Source organism: Eurytemora carolleeae, unplaced genomic scaffold, assembly GCF_000591075.1.
Source record: "Eurytemora carolleeae unplaced genomic scaffold, Eaff_2.0 scaffold346, whole genome shotgun sequence".
Lineage (NCBI taxonomy): Eukaryota > Metazoa > Arthropoda > Copepoda > Calanoida > Temoridae > Eurytemora > Eurytemora carolleeae.
In genome coordinates this window covers 74,964-97,822 of record NW_019396332.1, presented here as the reverse complement: position 1 = coordinate 97,822, position 22,859 = coordinate 74,964, and the positions used below count along the sequence as shown (strand labels likewise).

The following is a 22,859-nucleotide window of genomic DNA, read 5'->3' as shown; positions in this document are numbered from 1 at the left end:
ATAAATTTTAATAGTTTTTTTTAAATTACATCATTATAATTTTAATTATCATTAAAATCCATTTGCGACAGCCATTTTTAAATGTAGTTAGAAATACTTTTTTTTATTGTTAGAATAGTTAGCCATAATTGCGATAATAAACATAATATATGATTAAGAAGGTTGGACCACGAGGGGGGAGGGTTTAAAATAGTTTATGATTTTTTAAGATAAAAAATTTAAATATAAAAATATGAAGGAGCAGAATATGGGAACCTGGACAGCTGTCAAGAAGATCTCAAATATCAAGGGAACTGTGTCGGGAGCAGAGTTCAATCAGGTATATTAGAAGTCAAAACTTATGTATTATTCGCTCTAATCTTCAAAACTTTATCTTGATATAATTAGCAAAAGATGGAAATTAAATTTTGGCCCCAAGATTCAACAAGAATTTTAGTTCGGACCTTGGTTCAAATAATGATGAGGATAAACGATTAACCTTTATTCCTCCGTAGAAATCTAAAACACACATTACTGTGTGTGTATGTATTGAGTGGATAATTAAATGATTTTTTTAAACACAATATTTTGTTGGTAGTTACGTTATATTTTAAAGCTTTTCGTAAACATATTTTCACCTGTTGCATTTATTAAAGGATTCTGACAAGTCAAATTTTGTTATAAAACAGACGAATTATTCATTATGAGTGGAACTTAATAATCTTGATATTATCTCACAAGCTTTAAGGCCTTGTTTCATTCTTGATCTAGCAAAGTTGCTTCTTGATTAAAACGTATGATCTGAGTTTATATTTGACTACAGCTTGGGAACACAGCGTTGCCCAGTAGGGTACCCCAAAAAAGACCAAGTTGGGAAATTTGTATGATTGTATAATGCAGACCTGTGAATGAAGTGACATTTAGTCATACAAATCAGTGCTTAGGATCCGGTTCCGTTGGATCCGCAAGATTTTGGCTTCTTGGATCCGGATCCGCAAAAATATGCGGATCCACAGATCCGGATCCAAGGGGTAAAATTTCAACCAAAAGCGGCAAAAAAAACTTTTTTACTCCTAAAACCCAAATCTGAACTTTTGAATAAAAGAGAGATTATAAAAATTTTCTCATTTCTGAATGGTTTATCAAGTTTTAGAATAAAAATAAAACAAAAAATTTGAAAATTATTTTTTGTTGTAAAAATTCAGTAAATCTTAAAGAAATGACCTGGATCCGGTTCCGGATCCATTTTTTTCCAATGCGGATCCCGGATCCGGATCCGCATCAAATTTAAATGGACTCTAAGCACTGATACAAATTCAGGAATTTTTTTATTTTAAGATCGGACCACTTTTTCCGTCTAATATACTTTTCTGAAAAATACACGAAGAGACTACAGACTCTACATAGATCAAAAAATAAATATTTCTTGAATTTATCATGTCATATATCATTTTCTTTTTAATTATCTAAAAAGATTAAATCCATTGAACGTTTTGAAAAATTCATAAATTGGCCGAGTTATGCCAAAGCAAAAACCGTTAAAAATGCTTGTTTAAGGTAAATTACATTTTTTGAACATAACTCTTTCAGTTTTTTAAAATTTTCAAAAATTTCAATGGATTTAATCTTTTAAGACAATTACGAATGATATATGACATGATACATTCAAGAAATATTAATTTTTTGAGCTATTTAGTCTCTAGACTCTACGTGAATATTTCTGAAAAGTAAGTAGTAAAAAAGGTCCGATCTCAATTTTTTTTGTTTCCTGAATTTGTTAATGTCACTTCATTCCGGTCTGCAGCATGCAAATATCCCAACTTTGTCCTTAGTCATAGTTAGTCCCACACCGTTCAGCCTTGCATTGTCGTAAAATTACGATTTTAGCTATTTTTACCAATAAAAGTCGACCCACTCAACTTAGAATTGCTAAACCAAGCTAAGAACATTCCCGTGGTCTTTTCGAGGTCCTCGATAAAACTTTGAGGGAAATCAGCCTAAGGTGTATTAGATATGACAGAAAAACCAAAAAAAACAGACAGACAGAGATACAGCTATAAATATAGAATAATGTTCAGGACCTGGAGGAACACTGTCAGGGAGTTCATGGGAATATTCATCTCTCTATCCATCCAGAGCAGGGAGTTAAACTCATCTCCAGGAGTTAAACTCATCTCCGGGGGTTGAACTCTCTCCAGGAGCTGAACTCCGGGAGACGGGAGCTTAACCGACCACCATTTTGAAATTGTTCTCGTGGAGCTAGTTTAATCTTGTAATCTTGTTCCAAATTAGCAGTTCAACACACAAAATGGTTGAAATCAAATTGTTTCAATTAAAAATGGCGCTTCATTTTGTTTGTGATATTATCATCGAGCATTTCTATTTCAATCATGATTTTATTCTTGTATTTATTCGTATTTGACATTTTATTTAATCATTTAACCCTCAAGTTCTCCCAAGTGCCTTACCAATTGTGTCAATTTTTATTCTACTAACATTTTTGATTAGTTCCTAATAAATTTAACTACATCCATTTATAAAAATAATTTGCATATTTCTAACATGATTTTAATACATTTCAGAGAAAAAATGTCTGTTCGAAACTGTATCAGGTTGGGTCAAAATTTAAGGGATGCCGTTTTAAACGAATGCCATCGCAGCATTTTAGAGGATTCTAAATTTTATTTTATAAATATTGTTGGCTTATTTAGTTTCTATTGAGCAATTAACGTCGTGATGCCAAAATATTTGGATGAAACGGCTTAGTTGATCTTACCATCTAATCTATCAACTAAATTATTTGATTATTTTCTATGTTGTTCTTAAAACAGATTTGATAGACTGAGAAGCACTGTTGGAGGTTACAGATTCCTACCAGGTTTTAGCCTGACCCTCAAATCTTCTCCAGGTTTTAATCATAACCTATCTCCATCATTCCCAGTAAGATGTTTTGCTGGCGAGGCGAGGAATATCGAGGATGAGATTAAGAAGCTTGTCAGCAAGGAAAAAGTTGTTGTTTTCATGAAGGTTAGATTCTTTTTAAACTATTTTGTATAGTATGTATTCAAACATTCTTCCCTTTCCTGTTGGAAGGATTTAATCTTGATTTCTTGAACATCAAGGTAGGGAGCTGCAGGCAATCCCGAGCTTCTTCTTTTGATTTGATTTCCAATCTGGATTTTGGAATAAACTTCTTGATGATAACTATCTTCTATTTTCAACATGAATGACTGATGGAGTTAATTGCTGGCTTTCATAATTGACTGCCCTACTGATTGATTGATTTATCGATTAATTGATTGATTAATTGTTTGTTTTTACCAGGGTGTACCTGATGCTCCTAAGTGTGGATTTAGTAATGCAGTTGTACAGGTAATTATTTACTGTACTGTGTATTGCGTACATGCTTAATGATGTTCAGGTCTCACAACATTCAGAAAATGTCATAAAAATGAAATTTTCGCAGTTTTGAAATTTGAAGTTTAAAAATTCAGATTTTTTACAATCGAAAATTAATTTGGTTCGCGTTTCGGAAGAGTAGGTTATTTTACAAAGAATCGTAACATTAAAATATTTCTTGTTTGGAAAAAATGAATAACGACGGTTTCTTCCACATTTTTGATCTGATGAAGGTTCAAGGGTACCGTTGTAAATCAAGCATTGGCAACTTTGCATGGAGAGGTGAAATTACGCTTATAGTCCCTCTAACTCTATCAATATTCTTATTAAATCNGGTGTGAAAAATGTTAGATGAATGCATTTTAAAGTATATGTATATACCTATATACTTAAAGCTGAGAGCTCGATCAGCCGGTCACACTCTACACGCTCCTTCAGTCTCTATAAAAAGTGCATTGTTCATTTATGCTCATTTTATAATGTTTTTTGGGCAATTTTCCTTTAAAGCTGTGTCTGATCAAGTATGAATTATATTTAAATGTTTATCATTTTGAAAACTGATTATTTCAAATTATGGTTTCTCTACAAAAGTGACAAAACATATGATAATTAACAGAGTTATACACTTTAAAACCTAGAAACACGACAATCCTAAAAGTGCCACAGAGACTGCAAGGACGTACAGGTAGAGGTGTAGATCGTCAGTAGTTGCTATAACTTCAGATCTAGATTTACAAATTGTTAAATTTTTATAATGCAAGCTTCTTTACAATTTTTTATGTGTTTAAAAATGTACCTATGTTTACTAAGGATCAAACATTGCAGAAGGTTAACATCCTATCCGCAGTTTCTACAGTACTTAAACGCGCCATGCATAATATTTGAAACATTCAGATACTTAATATAAAAAGTTTATCATTTAAATTTCCGAGCATGGAAATTAAATTGGTTTGAAATTAAAACGTTTAAGAATTCCAAACAGTACTTGGAATGTGTTTTTTATAAAAAGAATTCTGTGTTTTTAATAATTACATAAGACAATACATAAAGCTCAATAAGGTTTTTTGGTTAAAATAGGATTATATATTTAAGTAACCTTATGTAAAAAGAATGGACATTAATAATTGTATATAGAAGGATTGTGCGTCCTCCAGGATTTATCTTGCGTCCTTCAACTTTTTCCGTGTAACCAAGTCGTCTTCCCTGAATAGTATAGATTTTACAATTGGATACAAACAGATAGACAAGCATAGTATAAATAATTATTTCAATTTGTTTAAAAGGTTTTTTCCTCCAGTTTATTTATTTCCACAAAAGCACAAATCTATTTTTTGGGGAATTTGCTTTATTTGTTCTGAAATTAAACTTAATAAAGCCGCCTACTGTTATTAAAAATTTAAATCATTAACGTTACATGAAGGCTTAGATTTCTACTGAAAAAAGGTTGATTATTTATTAATTTATCTTTTTTATTTTTTATTTAAATTTTTTTTTTGTGTGGGGGGGGTTCTGATTGCTAATTATTAGATGATTTTTGATTATATGTCAAAGGTTTGATTATTAGTCACCCTGCAATCGTAGTAGCTCTTGTGATGAAATCTTTATTCTAATTACTACGTTTGAAAGCAAACATCTTAGAAACATAAACAATTGTCTAAATATTCAATAGCTTAAACAACAGTAGGTCGGACATTTTAGCATCTTATTATAAAAATTCTAGCAGCATAGACTTAATGTCGTCGTGCTTGTACCAGTGCCGATTAGGGTTTGCAAAACTCATGCATGCATGGTTGTTACAGTTTGTGGTAGATTTTATTCATCGGTTGCTACAGGTTGATTTATTGGTTGTTGTAGGTTTTATTTATCGGTTGCTACAGGTTTATTTACTGGTTGTTGTAGGTTTTATTTATCTGTTGCTACAGGTTTATTTACTGGTTGTTGTAGGTTTTATTTATCGGTTACTACAGGTTTTGTTGTTGTAGGTTTTATTTAATTTATTGGTTGTTAGATCTCTGTTTTTTCCAGCTTTAAGTGGAATTTTTCGAGGAGAGTAGACAAATTTTAAAGAGATTTTTTGCTACACATGTTGGTTAGATGTTTTAAATATTTTTAAATGTTGTTGGTTTAAATATTTGATTATTTAATTAAGGTTTACATGGAGGGAGAATTCGTTGGAGGATGTGATATTTTGTTGCAGATGCATCAAAATGGAGAATTAGGAAAGAAAATAAATAAACTATTAAAAAAATTATGTAAGGACAATTTAAAAACAAGAATCGCTTTACTTTTACTCTCAACAAATACAAGCAGGTTACATTTATTCTAAGGATTGAACGTTTAAAACATTCTTGCTCTTAACACATTTTGGCTTAAAAAATGTGTTCGTAAACCTTGAAAAAATAAGCCTGAGGTTACAGATAAACCAGTAATTTCCGCCTCAAGATTTATAGGAATGATATTTTACCTTTTATTTTTAAATCGTTGGATGATGCTCATAGCAAACCTTTTTACAGAAACACTCAACTCAAATTTTAATTCTCATTTTTCAATTACGTGGTTCATGTAATTTTTGGGAAACGCCTCTTCAAATGGAACTATTGTTTTTACATTTTCAACCTAACAGTTATTTAATATGGTCACTTCGGATTTGAAGTCCCTAAAAAGTCGATCGTTCGGGATTGATAATTTATTTTCTGCAGTGGAAGAATTAAAGAAGATAGGTATTACCTCTGCCCTGTTAGCTGAAGAGGAGAAAAAATAGTAAACTAGAATCTTGAAATTTGGAATTTTGTCGATATTGTTTTTTTTTTTTAATATCTTAAATTACTCACAGTTATATACGTATGTATTATATGTATGTAATTGTGCAAATGTACATGAAATATGAAATATAAATGAGAATTGCGGATTTAAAGTTGTGAGATATTGATCGCATGCACAACATTATATTAACATCGTAATATACGTGCGTCGTGCATCACAAACAAAACAACCGTGTGTAAATGTTTTCCTATATTTCAGAAGTAGAATTAGTTCTAATGCAAGATGCACGAGGCGTACACTGTCCGTCCTCTTCTAAAGCTCCCTCTACATATAGAGAGTGTTGCCAGCCATGGCGATCATCTGTTTCTTGGAACCAGGTATCCGTTCCTATATTCCCCTTTTTAAATTTTATTTACCAAAAACTCTTTAATTACTTGGCAAAACAAATCTAACATTGTTTTCGCTCTACAGACACATTCATAATATACAGAAGAAATATGGTTTTTATGTTAAGAACCTGGGCAACGATTAATGATTATTTTTTAACATAAAAAGTCTAAAAATTTTCCAATTCACGTGATCTGTCGGCTTAGTCTGGTGAAAGTTAAGAATATTTTTTTCCGGATTTGACCCGATTTCTAACAAGCCTGGCGTTTTACTGGGGTATTCAATATTCATAGACATTAAAGATGCATATATATATCCAAATATGTTTTAGAAATTTCATTGTTAGATTTAATCACATTTATAAAAAGTATTAATATGTATTTAAGTATTGCTTAAACTGTGTTAATTGAACTATTTCTCATCTAATTGTTTTTAGGCAGGGACATCTTCTCATGTATCATATCAGCTTCGGTCCAGTTGACCAGCCATCTGTTCAGCTGCTCAGGTCAAGAATGGGAAAGGGTGGGTTCTAAAAAGAGCTGTGAAATGTTAACATTAACACAAAAACATATTTTCTACAATGTAATAGCATTTAAATCTAGATTTTAAATCCATTATTTCCCTTTAACTTGTGCAATACTTGTTCATTTAAAATCCGACGATAAAAACTTATAATTCGATTGGACGATGGGAGATATAATAATATAACCTTGATTTTTTTACCAAAACCTGAAGTAGTTAATATTGTTTAGATCAAACAAGTACTTCAGTAAGAAGCCTATAGTTCAGCTAGCTGTGGTCCCTGAGTACTCTATCCTGGTAGCGCTTACAGATAATATTATCTCAGTTCATGATATTGATCTTGCAGTCATGAACTTTCCTCTCATCAGTCAGGTTAGAATATTCATAATCATAGATATCGGATGTATAACGACTCAAGAGGTAAAACATGGGTTTTAAATGTGTGTTCTGTGTCAGGGTTGTCAGTGTGTACAAATGCGTACAAATGCGTAAAATTATATATACAAATGCATAACGTACATCTTGGAAAAATACATTGTTACAGTTAACAAATTTTTGTTTTTATCAGTTTATTCATATTCTAAGAACCACTTCGTTTTTTTGGTTGTCTTATGTCATAAAAATCTACAATGAGACAAAAATGGAACTTGAATTTAGACGCCTTTTATCATTTCGGCGATCGTTTAGATAGTCGTCAGTGCACTGCAGCGATCGTTTTTATAATCCTCCGCACAGTCTAGGGGTTCCTCTTTGAATATTAAACAAATGATAAACAACATTACAATTTGCAAGACATAAATTCATTTTTATTGTATTTATTCCAGGTTTCACGAACAAAGGGAACCAACCTTTTTTCGCTTGACGTTGTGCGCACTAAAACTTTAACAGGGGAATCTGCCGCGGCAGTGCGCATGGTAGTTTCTGTCAGGTAATCAATCAATACTTTCCTTAAGAAATATGTTTGAGAAATTTTTTTCTGGACTTTGTTCTTATAAAAAATTATAATTTGCAATTTAAAAAAAGACATTTATATTATTTTAAAATGTAAACAAGTTCAGGCGAAAATTGCAGTTTTATTACTGGAAGAATAGAAAGTTCCACGAGCTCAGGTATTATCAGAAAAATGTATTTTTATTTTAACAGATACAACTTGTGTGTGTGTTTGTGAACGTTTATTTCCAGATGATTAATACTTTTCTGAGTTTCGGGGTTAAAAATTAAGTAATTGGCTTCCCTTAGACAGTATTTTATTTCATACTTTTTTGGCTTCCAGGATTATGTAACGATTTATTTGGAGTTAAAAGAAGAAAAACTAAAAAAGTAAAATGTAAAATTATTAAATATTAGTATGGTATTCAAATTTTCATCTTATCGGGGGGATTCTTTTTGAATTTACATTGAGAAAGGTTATGTTTGAACCTGAACCTTCAATCAGTTGAGTCAGACATTCCAAGCAAACTGAAAACTGCAGATCAGCTAAAAAAGTAAAGTCTAAGAAAAATTCACTGCTCTTTTAATTTTTTTAAAGATTTTTAATTTAAAAATAAATTGCCAAAAAAACATAGCGAAAGGTTGGGACAGATTTTAACGCCATTTATAGCTCAAAATAGATTTTGTCAAATATTTTAAGGAACAAACTTAGATCTGAAGCAGGTTAAGTAAAAAAAGGAAACTTGTCGGTTTATCTCCCATATTACAAAGCATTTTAAGCAACAAATATTTTAAGGAACATATCTCCCATATTACAAAGCATTTTAAGCAACAAATATTTTCAAACGTAATACATGATGTAAGTAAATGGTTTTTGACTCACACTTAACATATGTCATATATATTATACTCTCTGAAATGCCTTGGCGTTGCCCGTGGATTAAAAAAGGAATTTTGAAAAATCTTATTTATTTAGCCCATGTTAACTCCAGTGTACCTATGGGTTTCCTAAAAAATTCAGACAGTTTGGGGCTAGCTATATCGAACATATATAATCTATTATATATTTAAGCGAAGAGCTTTTTTATATATATAGATTATATTTCTCCTATTTTTAAAATTAATGAATAAATGTTAAGAGAAGATATTTCTGTTCCTGATGTAGCAAAATCCATTGCCTGGAGCAAAGAAAGTGTCTGTGTGGGATTCAGGTAATCAATCAATCAATCAATTTTAATCTAGAGAAATATTGAAATGTATTAGATTTCATACCAATTTATGTAAGATTATCTAAACACGGGTTTTAGGCATCTGCCTAATATCCACGTTGGCAGTCTTGGAATTCTACAATGGGGATCTTTAACAATCATTATATGATAATAATGATAATAATAATAATAACAGAGTGACAGTTGGCAGACATTTATTTTCTATTGTAAATGATTGTGCTTTAAATTTGTCTGATTTGAGTAAAATGTTAGTAGAAAAACAATAGAAAGTTCTAATTTTACAAGAAATTTTAAATTATATTTACAAACATATGACATTTATTTTTATTTTATGTTTTTAGGATTTATTCACACAGAAAGATATGAATACATATTTCTATGAATTGAAGGTTGATTGAAATTATTATTGTTATTAATAATGGTATTATTGTTATTGTTATTTTAAAATGTAAAGAGTAAGTATACTCAATACATATGTTACGACCTTATGTCAAACTAATTAAGGGGTGAATATTATATGCAGAGATTAAACTAATTGAGGGGTGAATATTTTATGCTGAGAGTAAACTAATTAAGGGGTGAATATTGTATGCAGAGATTAAACTAATTGAGGGGTGAATATTGTATGCTGAGAGTAAACTAATTGAGGGGTGAATATTGTATGCTGAGATTAAACTAATTAAGGGGTGAATATTGTATGCTGAGATTAAACTAATTAAGGGATGAATATTGTATGCAGAGATTAAACTAATTAAGGGGTGAATATTGTATGCTGAGATTAAACTAATTAAGGGGTGAATATTGTATGCAGAGATTAAACTAACTAAGGGGTGAATATTGTATGCTGAGATTAAACTAATTAAGGGGTGAATATTGTATGCTAAGATTAAACTATTTAAGGGATGAATATTGTATGCAGAGATTAAACTAATTGAGGGGTGAATATTTTATGCTGAGAGTAAACTAATTAAGGGGTGAATATTGTATGCAGAGATTTATGAATATTTTATGCTGAGAGTAAACTAATTAAGGGGTGAATATTGTATGCTGAGATTAAACTTATTAAGGGGTGAATATTGTATGCTGAGAGTAAACTAATTAAGGGGTGAATAATGTATGCTGAGATTAAACTAATTAAGGGGTGAATATTGTATGATGAGATTAAACTAATTAAGGGATGAATATTGTATGCTGAGAGTAAACTAATTAAGGGGTGAATAATGTATGCTGAGATTAAACTAATTAAGGGGTGAATATTGTATGCTGAGGTTAAAAGATCAAGAATTTGATGAATTGTTCCCCACCGGTAAATCTCAAGAGCCTAGGGTCACTCTCATGCACGATGACAGGTATTAAAAGTTTATCAGGGCTTATTAACTTTATTTAAGTTGGGTTTTAATTGAAAGAGTGAATTAAATTTGATGCATATTTCATAATCTTGCTATTCCATGTTTTATAATTATGGAAAAGGGGAAAATAAAATTGGTTTTATATAATGGTTTTCGTCCTACAGTTTACAGTGAGCTGAATTTGACATTCACATAATTACTGAAATCTAAACCTGTATTACTTTTATTTCTGAGAATATTCTAATATGAATTATGTGTATTGTTGTTTCTATTTCTATTATTGTCATCTCTTAGATTTGCTCTGAGTAAGGAAGAACAGACGACATTTATCAATGAAGAAGGGAAAATGAACCTACAGGTAAACCTAAAAATCGTTTTTATTTTTAAAGATTCGACCCCCCTCCCCCCCCTGGCCTTAGGAAGGAAAATATATAACTATACTGAAGTTTTTCTATTTCTCTCTATTTGTCTGTTTGTCTGTCCGATCATAACCCAGGAACCCCTGGACCGATTTGCTCAAATTTTGATTGGGGAACTCAGGAGAGGACCGGGAATGTTTTTAGCTTGAGTTGAGTGAGTCCACTTTTATGGGAGAAAATAGCTAAAATCGAAATTTACGTTAAAGCTCGGGTAAACGGTGAGAATACGCTAGGTTATCAAGTTATTAAGGCATATATAGTGTCCCAATTAGTTATTTTACATTTTCATTTTTCAAGATGCTATTTTTTTTTGGTTTCAAAGGTGTATTGTCCAAAGCTATTGAAATAAGAACTGAAGAACCAAGGTAGGATTTAAAGAGACAAATTTGTTAAAACTGAAAGTGAGAAAAAATGGAATGAAATGATAATTTGTTAACTTTATATTTAGATTACTTATACAAAGCATGGAGTTGATAAAGCCTCGTCTAGTTACCAGGGGACAGGCAGGTCGTCTTTACGCTGCCAGTCAATCCCAGGTAGGTCGTCTTTGTACTGTCAGTCATACCTGGTAGGTCTTCTTAATACTGTCAATCTCAGCTAGGTAGGTCGTCTTTATATTTTAAGTCAATCCCAGGTAGGTCGTCTATATAATGTCAGTCAATCCTAGGTTGGTCGTCTGTATGCGTCAGTCAATCCTAGGTAGGTCGTCTTTGTACTGTCAGTTAATCCTAGGTAGGTGGTCTTTATGCTGTCAGCCAATCCCAGATAGGTCGTCTTTATATTGTCAGTCAATCCCAGCTAGGTCGTCTTTATATTGTCAGTCAATCCTAGGTAGGTCGTCTTTATATTGTCAGTCAATCCTAGGTAGGTCGTCTTTATAGGTAGGTCGTCTTTATATTGTCAGTCAATCCCAGCTAGGTCGTCTTTATATTGTCAGTCAATCCTAGGTAGGTCGTCTTTATATTGTCAGTCAATCCTAGGTAGGTCTTCTTTATATTGCCAGTCAATCCCAGGTAGGTCGTCTTTATATTGTCAGTCAATCCCAGCTAGGTCGTCTTTATATTGTCAGTCAATCCTAGGTAGGTCGTCTTAATATTGTCAGTCAATCCTAGGTAGGTCGTCTTTATATTGTCAGTCAATCCTAGGTAGGTCGTCTCTATGCTGTCAGTCAATCTCAGCTAGGTAGGTTGTCTTTATATTGTCAGTCAATCCCAGGTAGGTCTTCTTTTTACTCTCAGTTAATCCAAGGTAGATCGTCTTTATACTGTTAGTCAATCCCAGGTAGCTCGTCATTATGCTGCCAACATGTTTTGAAGTTCTTGCCAATTTATAGCTATATCAGTTAACTCATAATCCATTCTCATATATACATTTAAACGTACAAATACATTTTCAGGTTTGGAGCATAAACATGGTTTCAGTTTCTGAACAGGTTCCACAGCTTCTTAGGTATGGGGGTCAATAGCTATTTAATCATTAATCTATCTTTCTTTCTATCTATCTATGTGCAGGGGTAATTGCTTAAATTATATTATATGTTTTTTATGCTCATCTAATTTTCCATATTTAAAACTTAAAATCAACCATCTGTCAGAAAAATCATAAATATCATCGTAGAGATAAATCTTTAAGAAGTTGCTGATATTTCTTCATCTTTTTATCTTTTTATGTATCTAGGGATAAACAGTTTGAGTTGGCAGTGATGGTAGCTAACACAGTGTCTGACGGATCTGATGAAGAAAAGAAGAAAAGGATTACCAAGATTAAAACTCTCTTTGCCTTTGACCTTTTCTGTCAAGGGAATAAGTTTAAGGTAAATCAGCTTGCATGCGTATTTAACCTGAGCTGGAAACTTTAGAATGGATAACCTTTAATCCCAACTACTTAATCCGAATATCCACTGTGGAAACTTTTAGATTTAGTCCTTAATCCACTCTTTTTCTCTCTCTTTGGATATCCAAAGTCCATACATTGTTTTCTCCAATGAGAGTGCAGGAATATAGTTCGTAAATTGTATTGACCAATGACAGCCTTAAATATAAATTCTATCCCTAGAGAGAAATCCGCAATTTCTAACAAATAAAAAATTTGTTGTCGGCCATTTTGTAAATTAATTAGTGAAGAAAAATATTTAATAATACGTTTGAGATTCTTTTTTAACCAATTTTAACTAATGTTTAAAAAATAAATGGGTGAGAAATTAAATGAAGGCCCTTCCCGTCAAGAAAATGAAGAAATATGGCGTTCCTAGAATCCAATTTGTTGATCTAAATATTTAATCTCGAGATTATGTTAGTCTCGAGATTAGCACAAAGAGAGGATTAAGCATTAATCCTGATATCCACCATTCTAAAAACTGTTTTCGAAAAAAAACGAACTTATTCAGGAGTTTTATGGAGTTTTTATTGAGGGGGTTGGCAGAAAGTATATTTAGGACAAAAATCATACTCTCTCTCTCATGTTTTTCTTCTGCAAACTTGTTGTGTACGACTAGATGTATTACAATAAACGTATTTAGGATAGTATGGATATTTTCTATGAGCTAGAGATAGATCCCTCACACGTCATAGGTAATTTTTTAATCCTTAATGCTTTTATCTTTGTCTTTTTTTACGCCCAATTTACTTCTTTTAAACTCTTCTCTGTTATGCATATTGCTGAGCATGGTGCCAATTCGTAATTTACATAAGAGAAACTTTTTTCTTTCTTACCGTTGGACCATCATTGATTGCTTACCGTTGGACTATCATTGATTGCTTACCGTTGGACTATCATTGCTTGCTTACCGTTGGACCATCACTGATTGCTTACCGTTGGACTATCATTGCTTGCTTACCGTTGGACCATCACTGATTGCTTATAGTTGGACAATCATTGCTTGCTTACCGTTGGACCATCATTGATTGCTTACCGTTGGACTATCATTGATTGCTTACCGTTAGACTATCATTGCTTGCTTACCGTTGGACTATCATTGATTGCTTACCGTTGGACTATCATTGCTTGCTTACCTTGGACTATCATTGCTTGCTTACCGTTGGACTATCATTGCCTGATCTACCGTTGGACAATCATTGCTTGTTTTTACTGTTGGACTATCATTGCTTGTTTTACGGTACGTATCATTGCTAAATTTCCTTAATGGTGGTTATTTTTAAATTTGTTGACTTATGATTTTTCTGTTAAAGGATTGTTTGAAGCTCTGCTACCTGTTGAATACCAGACTAAACTACACTATCCTGACACTCTTCCTACTCTACAAGGTATCTTTAACCCCTTTTTATTTCCCCTCCCCCATTCCCCCTTCATTTCCCTCCTCCTCTTCCCCCCTTTCCTCCTCCCTTCCCCCTTCATTTCCCTCCTACCATTCATCCCTTGAAAAAAATGATGTCCATGTTTCAGGTCGTCAGCTGGAGAATGGATTACTTGCTCTCATAGAATATCTGACCCAAGTCAGGCATAAACTTAACAGCAATAAAACACTAAGGTAACCAGTAAATAAGTATTAAAGAAGTTGTAAAAAGTTCTTAAGAAGTTGTAAAAAGGTTGTAAAGATGATGTGAAGAAGTAGTAAAAAAGTTTCAAAGAACATTTTAAGAAGTTGTTAAAAAGTTGTTAAGAATTAGTTAAGCAGTTTTAAAGGAGTTGTAAAGAAGTTGTAAAGAAGTTGTAAAGAAGTTTTAAAGAAGTTTTAAAGAAGTTGTAAAGAAGTTGTAAAGAAGTTGTAAAGAAGTTTTAAAGAAGTTTTAAAGAAGTTTTAAAGAAGTTTTAAAGAAGTTGTAAAGAAGTTGTAAAGAAGTTGTGAAGAAGTTGTGAAGAAGTTGTGAAGAAGTTGTAAAGAAGTTGTGAAGAAGATGTAAAGAAGTTGTAAAGAAGTTGTAAATAAGTTGTAAAGAAGTTGTGCAGTTGGGCAGTGACTTTAGTCATTGGTCTGTACTTCGACAGTTGGCCACACTAGACAGTGTGTCACCAATTGGTACATTAATAGCCAATGTGGCTATTTTTGATGAGGTCTCAGCCCTGACTTCTACGGAATGATGGTTGATTGTTTGTTTGTTTGTTTGTTTATGGGGCCACGCGAGTTCCCACTAAAGATTTGGGCCCGATCGGTTCAGCTGTTTTGAGGTTTATTGGATACAAACATAAAGACAGACAAGCAAAGTATATAAAATATATATAGATATGTAAACTATTTTGATGAATGATAATAATGTATCTAGTGAGTTGGCTTGTGTTCCAATGGTTGACGGAGTTCCAACAATAAAGGTGAAGAAGCAGGTTCTCCAGATACTAGACACAACCCTGCTTAAGTGCTATATTAAGACTAACGATGCACTTGTCGCATCCTTGCTCAGGCTCAAGGATAATCACTGTCATCTAGGTAATATTCTAGTCAAATATTATCTCATTACTTTCGGGTCAAAATAAAACTATAAGATGAAGAGAAACTCTTAAATGTATATCAGAGAGAGGATTCTAATTTAGTTTATTTGTAAGGGGGGAGGGGGATTACTTGTTGCTAGTATATTTTACACTAAAACTATTGTAGAGGAGGCAGAGAGAGTTCTTCAATATAAGGTACAGATACAGTCAATATATTATAAAGTATACAGTCAACAAGATAATGCCTAATTTCTCTTCAATATAAGGTACAGATACAGTCTATATATTATAAGGGTGGATTTTAGTTTATTTTATCTGTATGGAATATGGGGGGGGGGGTGATTCTAGTATATTTTACACTAAAACTATTGTAGAGGAGGCAGAGAGAGTTCTTCTGAAGAATAAGAAGCTGACAGAACTAGTTATATTGTATAATACGAGGAATCTACATAGGTACAGTACACGCTGTACACGCGGTACATTCTGTATTTTCTGTGAACTCTGTACACTATGTACACTGAGGCCAAAACCTAAGACAGGATATCGTTAAGAAAACCAGAGCCCGAAATTTAAAAGAGTATCGTTGAAATAAACTCCCGAGTTTCCTTTATGGGGTATTAACAATTGTGTAGATTTTGATTTTTGAAAAAAATGGAGAATATAAACAAACTGATAAAAATAGTATTACATTACAAAAATATTGATAATCACAAAACTGCCTAACCCCAATCATGAAACCCGGGTTTTAAAACTGGTTTTCAGAACGATCACTCTGTCTTAAGTTTTGGGCTCAGAGCCCAAAACTTAAGACAGGGTATCGTTATGAAAACAAGTTTTAGAACCCGAGTTTCACGAATGAGTTTAGGCAGTTTTGTGGATATCATTATTTTTATTATGAAATATTTTCATATTATTATTTCTAGAATCTTCATACTTTCCATTTTTTTTGAATCTCTTAAATAAAAATCTCTAAAATATATGTTAAGGAAAGCACTGACCCTACTGCAGAAGCATGCCATGGACAAACAATCTGAACTTGTTGGATTTCAGAGAATAATTTCCTATCTCCAGGTTATTTTACAATCGCTTAGCGCACACTGCATCTGCATACGTCTATCTCAGGGTTAAACATTATATTTTCTAATTTTAGAACCTTGGCAGTGAACATATAGATCTGATTCTTGAATTTTCTCTGGATATTCTCAAACATGATGAAGAGGGATTTCTTATTTTTACAGANTTGAGCGTCGAGAAAAAAATATTTTAGATTATTTTAAGAAAAATCGGAAATAATGAATTAAAACTGGGAATTTATTGCAAATTCTGCAAAGTCATGAAAAGCTTGGTTTTTGAAATGTTCCTTATTTAAAGTAAGGTTCTAGGTTTATTTGCTTTTGTGTAAAAATTATCTAAAAGTTGGAGTGTTTTATAATCAAACAAACAATGTCCACCCCTATTTAATTGAATGAATGGTTGTCTTATAAAGTTACTAGCTTGGGAACCCAGGGTAGTCATAGTTAGTCCCACCGTTTACCCGCGCTTTGTCGCAAATTACGATTTTAGCTATTTTCCCTTTAAAAGTGAGCCCACTCAAAACCAAACTAAGAACATTCCCGTGGTTCTACCGAATTCCTCGATATAAATCTGAGGCAAATCGGTCCAGGGGTTTAGAAGTTATGATCGGACAGCCAAACAAAGATTACAGAGATTAAAACTTAATAAATAAAAATAAAAAGATGATAATCTTAAACTTTTTTCTCTGAATGAATCCTATTTTTTGGATGAATTCTAGTTAATGGATGAATTCTAGTTTATGAATGAATTCTAGTTTATGGATGAATTCTAGTTAATGGATGAATTCTAGTTAATGGATGAATTCTAGGATATCGATACAGTAGAAACATTACCTAGAGCCAGGGTTCTAGAGTTCCTCATGCAAAACAAACAGGTTTTTAGAAAACATTTAATTTTTAAACAATATCAATTATTCGTCTGAACAAATAAGATAATTTATGTGATTTTTTTAAACAATCTCAATTACTCGTCGGAAGAAATGAAATAATTTATGTGATTTTTTTAGGATCTTGTCGTTCCTTACTTGGAACACGTCATATTAGGTAAGATTAAAAGCTATTATTTTTCGCCGTAAGCCTATACACCTTTTATTTTTCGCGAACCTTCCCTGTAAGGAGAAAAATTAAATCTGAAGTTAAAACTTTTGTTTTATCAATACCGGGATTAAGAAGTATCTGTATCTCTTGCAGTCCTACGATTATATTCATATCTCCTAGATATCCCCTGTTGGTTGTATCAGAGGAGGAATTAAACTAAAATTGATCAATCACTTATCCCTCTAATTGATAAGTTATATCATTAATATAAAAATTTTAACAAATTTTGTTTAGTTTGGGAAGAGAAGAGAACTTTGTTTCATAATTCTTTAATCCTTCAATATAAGGTACAGATACAGTCAATATATTATAAAGTATACAGTCAACAAGATAATGCCTAATTTCTCTTCAATATAAGGTACAGATACAGTCTATATATTATAAAGTATACAGTCAACAAGATAATGCCTAATTTCTCTGCATATTGTAATTTTGTGTACTGAATTGAAATGGTACTGTACTGTACTGTGAATGTACTTTGTGTACCGCGCGTTGGTTTTACAGAAAGCACCGCAAATATCGCATTTATATTTATTTCGGTGAAACCTTAAAGACTAAATTATAACGAAATATGAACTACTAAAAATTATTTTGCTAAAGATTATCAATTTTTTCAGGATTTGATAATGTCACGAATAGGAGAGGGTGAAAGTATAGATATTAAGGACAAGACGAGAAGTAAACTAAGAAAGCTTTTAGGTAAACATATATAATATACAATACATTAACATCTTCCTCACGTTTAGGTAAACATATACATTATACAATACATTAACATCTCCCTCACGTTTAATTAGTTTTAGGTAAACATGTACATTATACAATACATTAACATCTTCCTCGCGTTTAATTAGTTTTAGGTAAACATATACATTATACAATACATTAACATCTCCCTCACGTTTAATTAGTTTTAGGTAAACATATACATTATACAATACATTAACATCTTCCTCACGTTTAATTAGTTTTAGGTAAACATAACATATACAATACATTAACATCTTCCTCACGTTTAATTAGTTTTAGGTAAACATAACAATATACAATATATTAACATCTTCCTTCGTACGTTTAATTAGTTTAGGTAAACATATACATCATACAATACATTAACATCTTCCTCGCGTTTAATTAGTTTTGCCAGTTCAAAAGTTCTGGTTTCATATTTATTAAAATAAAACATATCCGACGAAAAAAGTTTATTTTTTATTTTTGTTGAAAAATAAAGATGTTTTTGAATAATTTTTAAGGGTTCTCAGCAGCAAATTTAATACAGGTTTACTCAAGAAAGTAAAAACTTACATAACACGTGACGATCTAAAATTCTCAAACCATGCCGATCTGAATTGTAGAGTAATAGTTCAAAGGTTTGATTTGGCAAGAAAAGAAACAAGTTTACAACTGCAACGAACTATCAATGTAAGAATAAAGTTCTGTGCAGTCGCCTTAGAATGATTTTGTACTGCCGTGTCTATTCGTCAGCTGTTATATCTATTGTACTGTCTAGGACAGGATCCGTGCCTGTACGACCCCTCTGCTGTGTTGGCCAAGTTTCCATTTACTCACCTTTACGAAGAAAGGGCAGTTCTTCTAGGTTATTATTATTTTTAAATTCTAAATCAGTTTTAGGAAAAATGAGGTATATTCCGTAATTCAATCATGACTCTGCAAAAAGCTTACATTTGGCAACTAAAACCTCTATTAAAAGAAATTCATTTCAGTCTGCTTATAATAAGTCTCATCAATTTTTAAGACAGGGTCGACTTTGAAGTGTCGCAACGTCTTGGGCTTTGATTTACCGCCCTTACTCTTTTATGCTTTTCTGTAGCCCTTTACATGTACATTTTAGCATTATAAAGCTATTGTTGTGAGATTTAGTTTTTTTCGAATTTTTTTTTACGAATTTTGTGGTTTACTTTTCCATTATTTGTAGGTGGTGCTGGAAGGTTTAGAGAAGCACTGATTATCTATATCCATGTTCTTCATGATCTTCAATCTGCTCTCAAATATTGCACTTCTGTTAAACCAGAAAAACACGGGTTAGTATACTCTTGGGAAACCTTAGGATACAGGTTTTATCATTTTTATTTAGGTTAAAGACATGTTTTTTTATATATTTTAATATTTATTGTTGGTTTGCACATAACCTTGTTTATTCATTTTACCTTGATTTTATTCAAATTATTTGTACTTGATATTTTTGAGTAACTTTCTGTTCTTTTCTTTTTTATTTGCTCTTTTTCATTATCTTCTGCTTAATGAAATAAGTTTAATTTTCTTGCTTTTTAAAAAAATTTGCACTAAATACATTTTTCTAAATGTTAAACATTTTTTAACTAAAACATAATCTGTGCAGTCAGGTTTATCAGCATCTAGTATCTTTGCTGGTTCAGCCTCCACTTCAATCCGAGGTTCCAGGTTTAGACCTAGCTGGGCCGGGTAGACCACCTGATCTTGATTCAGCAATCAGTATTCTAGAACAGGTATATTCGAAACTAAAGTTTATTTTGTTTGTTTTTAAATGATCGTTCACCTATTTCCAAAGTTGGTCTGTTTGACCGCTAAAAACTGTTTCAAGATAAATACGTGTTGTCTGTAAATTAGGACGTAAAGCACATGGAAACAGTAATGCAATATATTTTTTAAACTTTTATTATTTAAGAATTATTTATGCAATTTTTTCATATTTGACGGTGAAGGGTTTATTACTTCGTATCGAAAAAGTTACGCGAAATTCAGTTTAAAACCAGTTTTCGAACAGCATTTGACAGAATGAAAATATTTTAAACCCTTTGATATTTAAAATTTTGTTTAGTTTGGGTCTGAGATGGATTTGGTTGAGATACTGGGGTGTTTGCCCTCTAATGCTAAACTCAATAAACTTGCTAAGTTTCTCTCTCTAGCAATCAGTTCTAAGGTATAGGAAGTTTAAGAATATATTCTGTTGTAGAATAGGCTAAGAAACAAATATGTTTTCCTGTGTAAATATGTATAAATCTGATCTTAACTTATTACTTAATAAATGGAATTGATCTGATGATTGTTTCTTGTGCCAGAAAAGGTTCAATGGAACATAAGATAAATTATTAAAATGGGTGTTCAGGTTACATAAGAATCATACATGGTTCTCAACTAAGAGGAAATATTGTATTCCAGGTTTCTGCGCGGAATGAAGTGAGTGTTATTAAAGGTCTGCTTCACTCAGAACATCTAAGAGTCCAGGTATTGCTTTCTCATTTAATCAAGTAATTAATAATTCAATCATTCAATTAATCATTCACATCATCATTCACTTCATCAGTCAGTCGTCTGAAGTTATAATGTAACAAAAACAACTAAGGTTAAGAGAGAACAAAAAATAATCTGGATACGGATCTGGATACTGATCTGGATACTGATCTGGAGCTGGGAACTATTGTGTTGTATACTCATTATTTCAATACTTTGATTTTGATATTCACTGTGGACACTTTTAATTTAAGAATCAATACTTAATCTTTTCATTTAAGTTCTTTCTGCAGGGTACGATTACCACGCTGCATATCGAATAAAACTTTAATTAGTCTGTTGATTAACCATAGATCGAGATTAAGCATTGATCTCTATATTCACAATACAAGATCTTTTGTTTACAAGTCTGCGGCGACAAATTAAAAAAAAGTGATTTGTCAATACTTTTTATTCAGGAGGAACGGATAGATCTTCAATCCACTAAACTGATTATTTCTGAGTTCACATTTTGCAGTGTTTGTGGGAAGAGGTAGGCCAATTTTTATATTCAAGAATTTTTTTGACTTAACTTGAGTTTGAATTTATAGGACAATGTGACAGGTTCTAGATTTGATTGTTAATGTTAAATTCACCGAAATACGACGAGACTTTTTTAGTGCAAGAGTTATCAATATGTAAAATGATATTCCATATGAAATCAAAAGTGCTGGAAACCTGAACATTTTCAAAAACAAGCTCGATAAATGGCTGAATTCCTAAACAGCCAATGAAGTCGGAAAAGAGATGTTTTAAATTATCACACCCGTGATATATAAACATAAACACACCAATTAAACCAATTAAATTAAAATTAAATTAAAAGAAGGAAATCTAATTTTATATTTAGTTTGAATTCAGGGTCCGAATTGTAAATCAAAATATAGTTTCGAGTTTTGTGCTAATATATTTTTAGAGTTTTTTTTTAAACATAAAACCTTTTAACAGGTTCCACTAAATGCAAATATAACATTTGGATGATATGTTTCATGATAAAAGAATGAGAGGATTTTACAGAAAAATGAAGACCTCTTAATATGCAAAAAGAATACGTATTTTAATTAAGAAAATTATCAAAATAAATTTATTAGTTTTAAAATTTATTATTTTTTAGGTTTTCGTCCCTGACTGCTTTGGTTCGTCAGCCCAGTGGGTCTGTGTCTCATTATTCTTGTGCCTTGGAGAAATCCTAATTTTTTTTATTTATTTCGGGGCTTTTCTTGTTTTCTTTTCTTTTTCATATTTATTATTATTATTTTTGATTTATATCATTTGTTTGATTGTTTTTCTATGCATTTTGATAGATTCTAATTAGGCAAGTGAACGAGAACTTCAATAAACAAAAAGCTTGAATTATTTGACTTTGATTCACTCACACATATCATGCCATTTAGCTGAAAAGAATGTTTTAGCTAGGAATGGGATTCAAGTAATAATTTTAAAAGGAATTTCAAATTTTCTTAATCTTAGAATCCTAGATACAGTGCACACACATCTCAATTCGAAATTGTTTTTGTGTTTAAGTCAAGCCTAAAAAATAAACAATTATCTAAATTCTCATCATTCTAATTGCCTATATATTAAAATTATATAAAGATTCTTAAACCTGTTTTGTAATTTGGATCTTGTATGGAAGAACCCTATTTTTCTTTATTTTTTTATCCAACGATGGAAAAATGTGATGTCTAAAATTTACACCGATTTGCTGTGATTAAGATATTTATTAATAAGATATATCTACATATTTTTGTAATAGTTCCATGTTTTCTTATATTTCCTAAAATATAAATAGTTTAGGGATATTTGATGCCTTAGTTATTCTTGTTATAAAAAAATAATGTAAATGCAAATTAAGATTTAAAAATTTGACACTTCTAACCTTTAAATATGTTATTTAAGAACTTATCATACTTAATTTTATACTTGAAAATGTACTCCTTGCAGCCACGTCTTGCCACAGGGGTGTACTGTATATAAAAATCATTTTTTTCTCCTTTAAAAATCATTATTTTACTAGAAAATGAATATGCCTGTGCATAAGGTTTTATTCACTGAATA

The 22,859-nt window shown here is 31.6% G+C and overlaps 2 protein-coding genes across 2 annotated transcripts; both read left to right on the top strand.

The window, feature by feature from the left end:
- The first annotated feature begins 213 nt into the window (after positions 1–213).
- Positions 214–6,401, top strand: LOC111701096 (glutaredoxin-related protein 5, mitochondrial). The gene is made up of 6 exons (XM_023472243.1): positions 214–319; positions 2,058–2,609; positions 2,811–3,006; positions 3,304–3,351; positions 5,510–5,597; positions 6,078–6,401. Exons 2-6 carry the CDS (start codon positions 2,542–2,544, stop codon positions 6,137–6,139), a joined length of 462 nt encoding a protein of 153 aa, XP_023328011.1. The 5' UTR covers positions 214–319; positions 2,058–2,541; the 3' UTR covers positions 6,140–6,401.
- Positions 6,402–6,403: 2 nt separating this feature from the next.
- LOC111701095 (vam6/Vps39-like protein) lies at positions 6,404–22,628 on the top strand. Its single transcript, XM_023472242.1, has 31 exons — positions 6,404–6,518; positions 6,965–7,033; positions 7,281–7,422; positions 7,875–7,978; positions 8,109–8,159; positions 9,120–9,191; positions 10,457–10,558; positions 10,853–10,916; positions 11,122–11,131; positions 11,228–11,342; positions 11,426–11,513; positions 12,374–12,426; positions 12,655–12,790; positions 13,496–13,547; positions 14,166–14,240; positions 14,380–14,464; positions 15,198–15,358; positions 15,735–15,813; positions 16,347–16,431; positions 16,511–16,598; positions 17,241–17,308; positions 17,441–17,477; positions 17,766–17,818; positions 18,149–18,230; positions 19,042–19,128; positions 19,468–19,573; positions 19,891–20,017; positions 20,350–20,451; positions 20,691–20,756; positions 21,221–21,294; positions 21,916–22,628. Exons 1-31 carry the CDS (start codon positions 6,424–6,426, stop codon positions 21,992–21,994), a joined length of 2,607 nt encoding a protein of 868 aa, XP_023328010.1. The 5' UTR covers positions 6,404–6,423; the 3' UTR covers positions 21,995–22,628.
- The last annotated feature ends 231 nt before the right edge of the window (positions 22,629–22,859 follow it).

Excerpts from the sequence above, each read along its gene's own strand:
- LOC111701096 (XM_023472243.1), top strand. The coding sequence starts at position 2,542 with ATGATTTTAATACATTTCAGAGAAAAAATGTCTGTTCGAAACTGTATC. Across the intron at positions 3,007-3,303 it reads AAGTTGTTGTTTTCATGAAG|GGTGTACCTGATGCTCCTAA; the intron begins GTTAGATTCTTT and ends TGTTTTTACCAG. Across the intron at positions 3,352-5,509 it reads TTAGTAATGCAGTTGTACAG|TTTGATTATTTAATTAAGGT; the intron begins GTAATTATTTAC and ends TTGGTTTAAATA.
- LOC111701095 (XM_023472242.1), top strand. The coding sequence starts at position 6,424 with ATGCACGAGGCGTACACTGTCCGTCCTCTTCTAAAGCTCCCTCTACAT. Across the intron at positions 8,160-9,119 it reads AGAAAGTTCCACGAGCTCAG|AGAAGATATTTCTGTTCCTG; the intron begins GTATTATCAGAA and ends ATAAATGTTAAG. Across the intron at positions 20,452-20,690 it reads CTCTAGCAATCAGTTCTAAG|GTTTCTGCGCGGAATGAAGT; the intron begins GTATAGGAAGTT and ends ATTGTATTCCAG.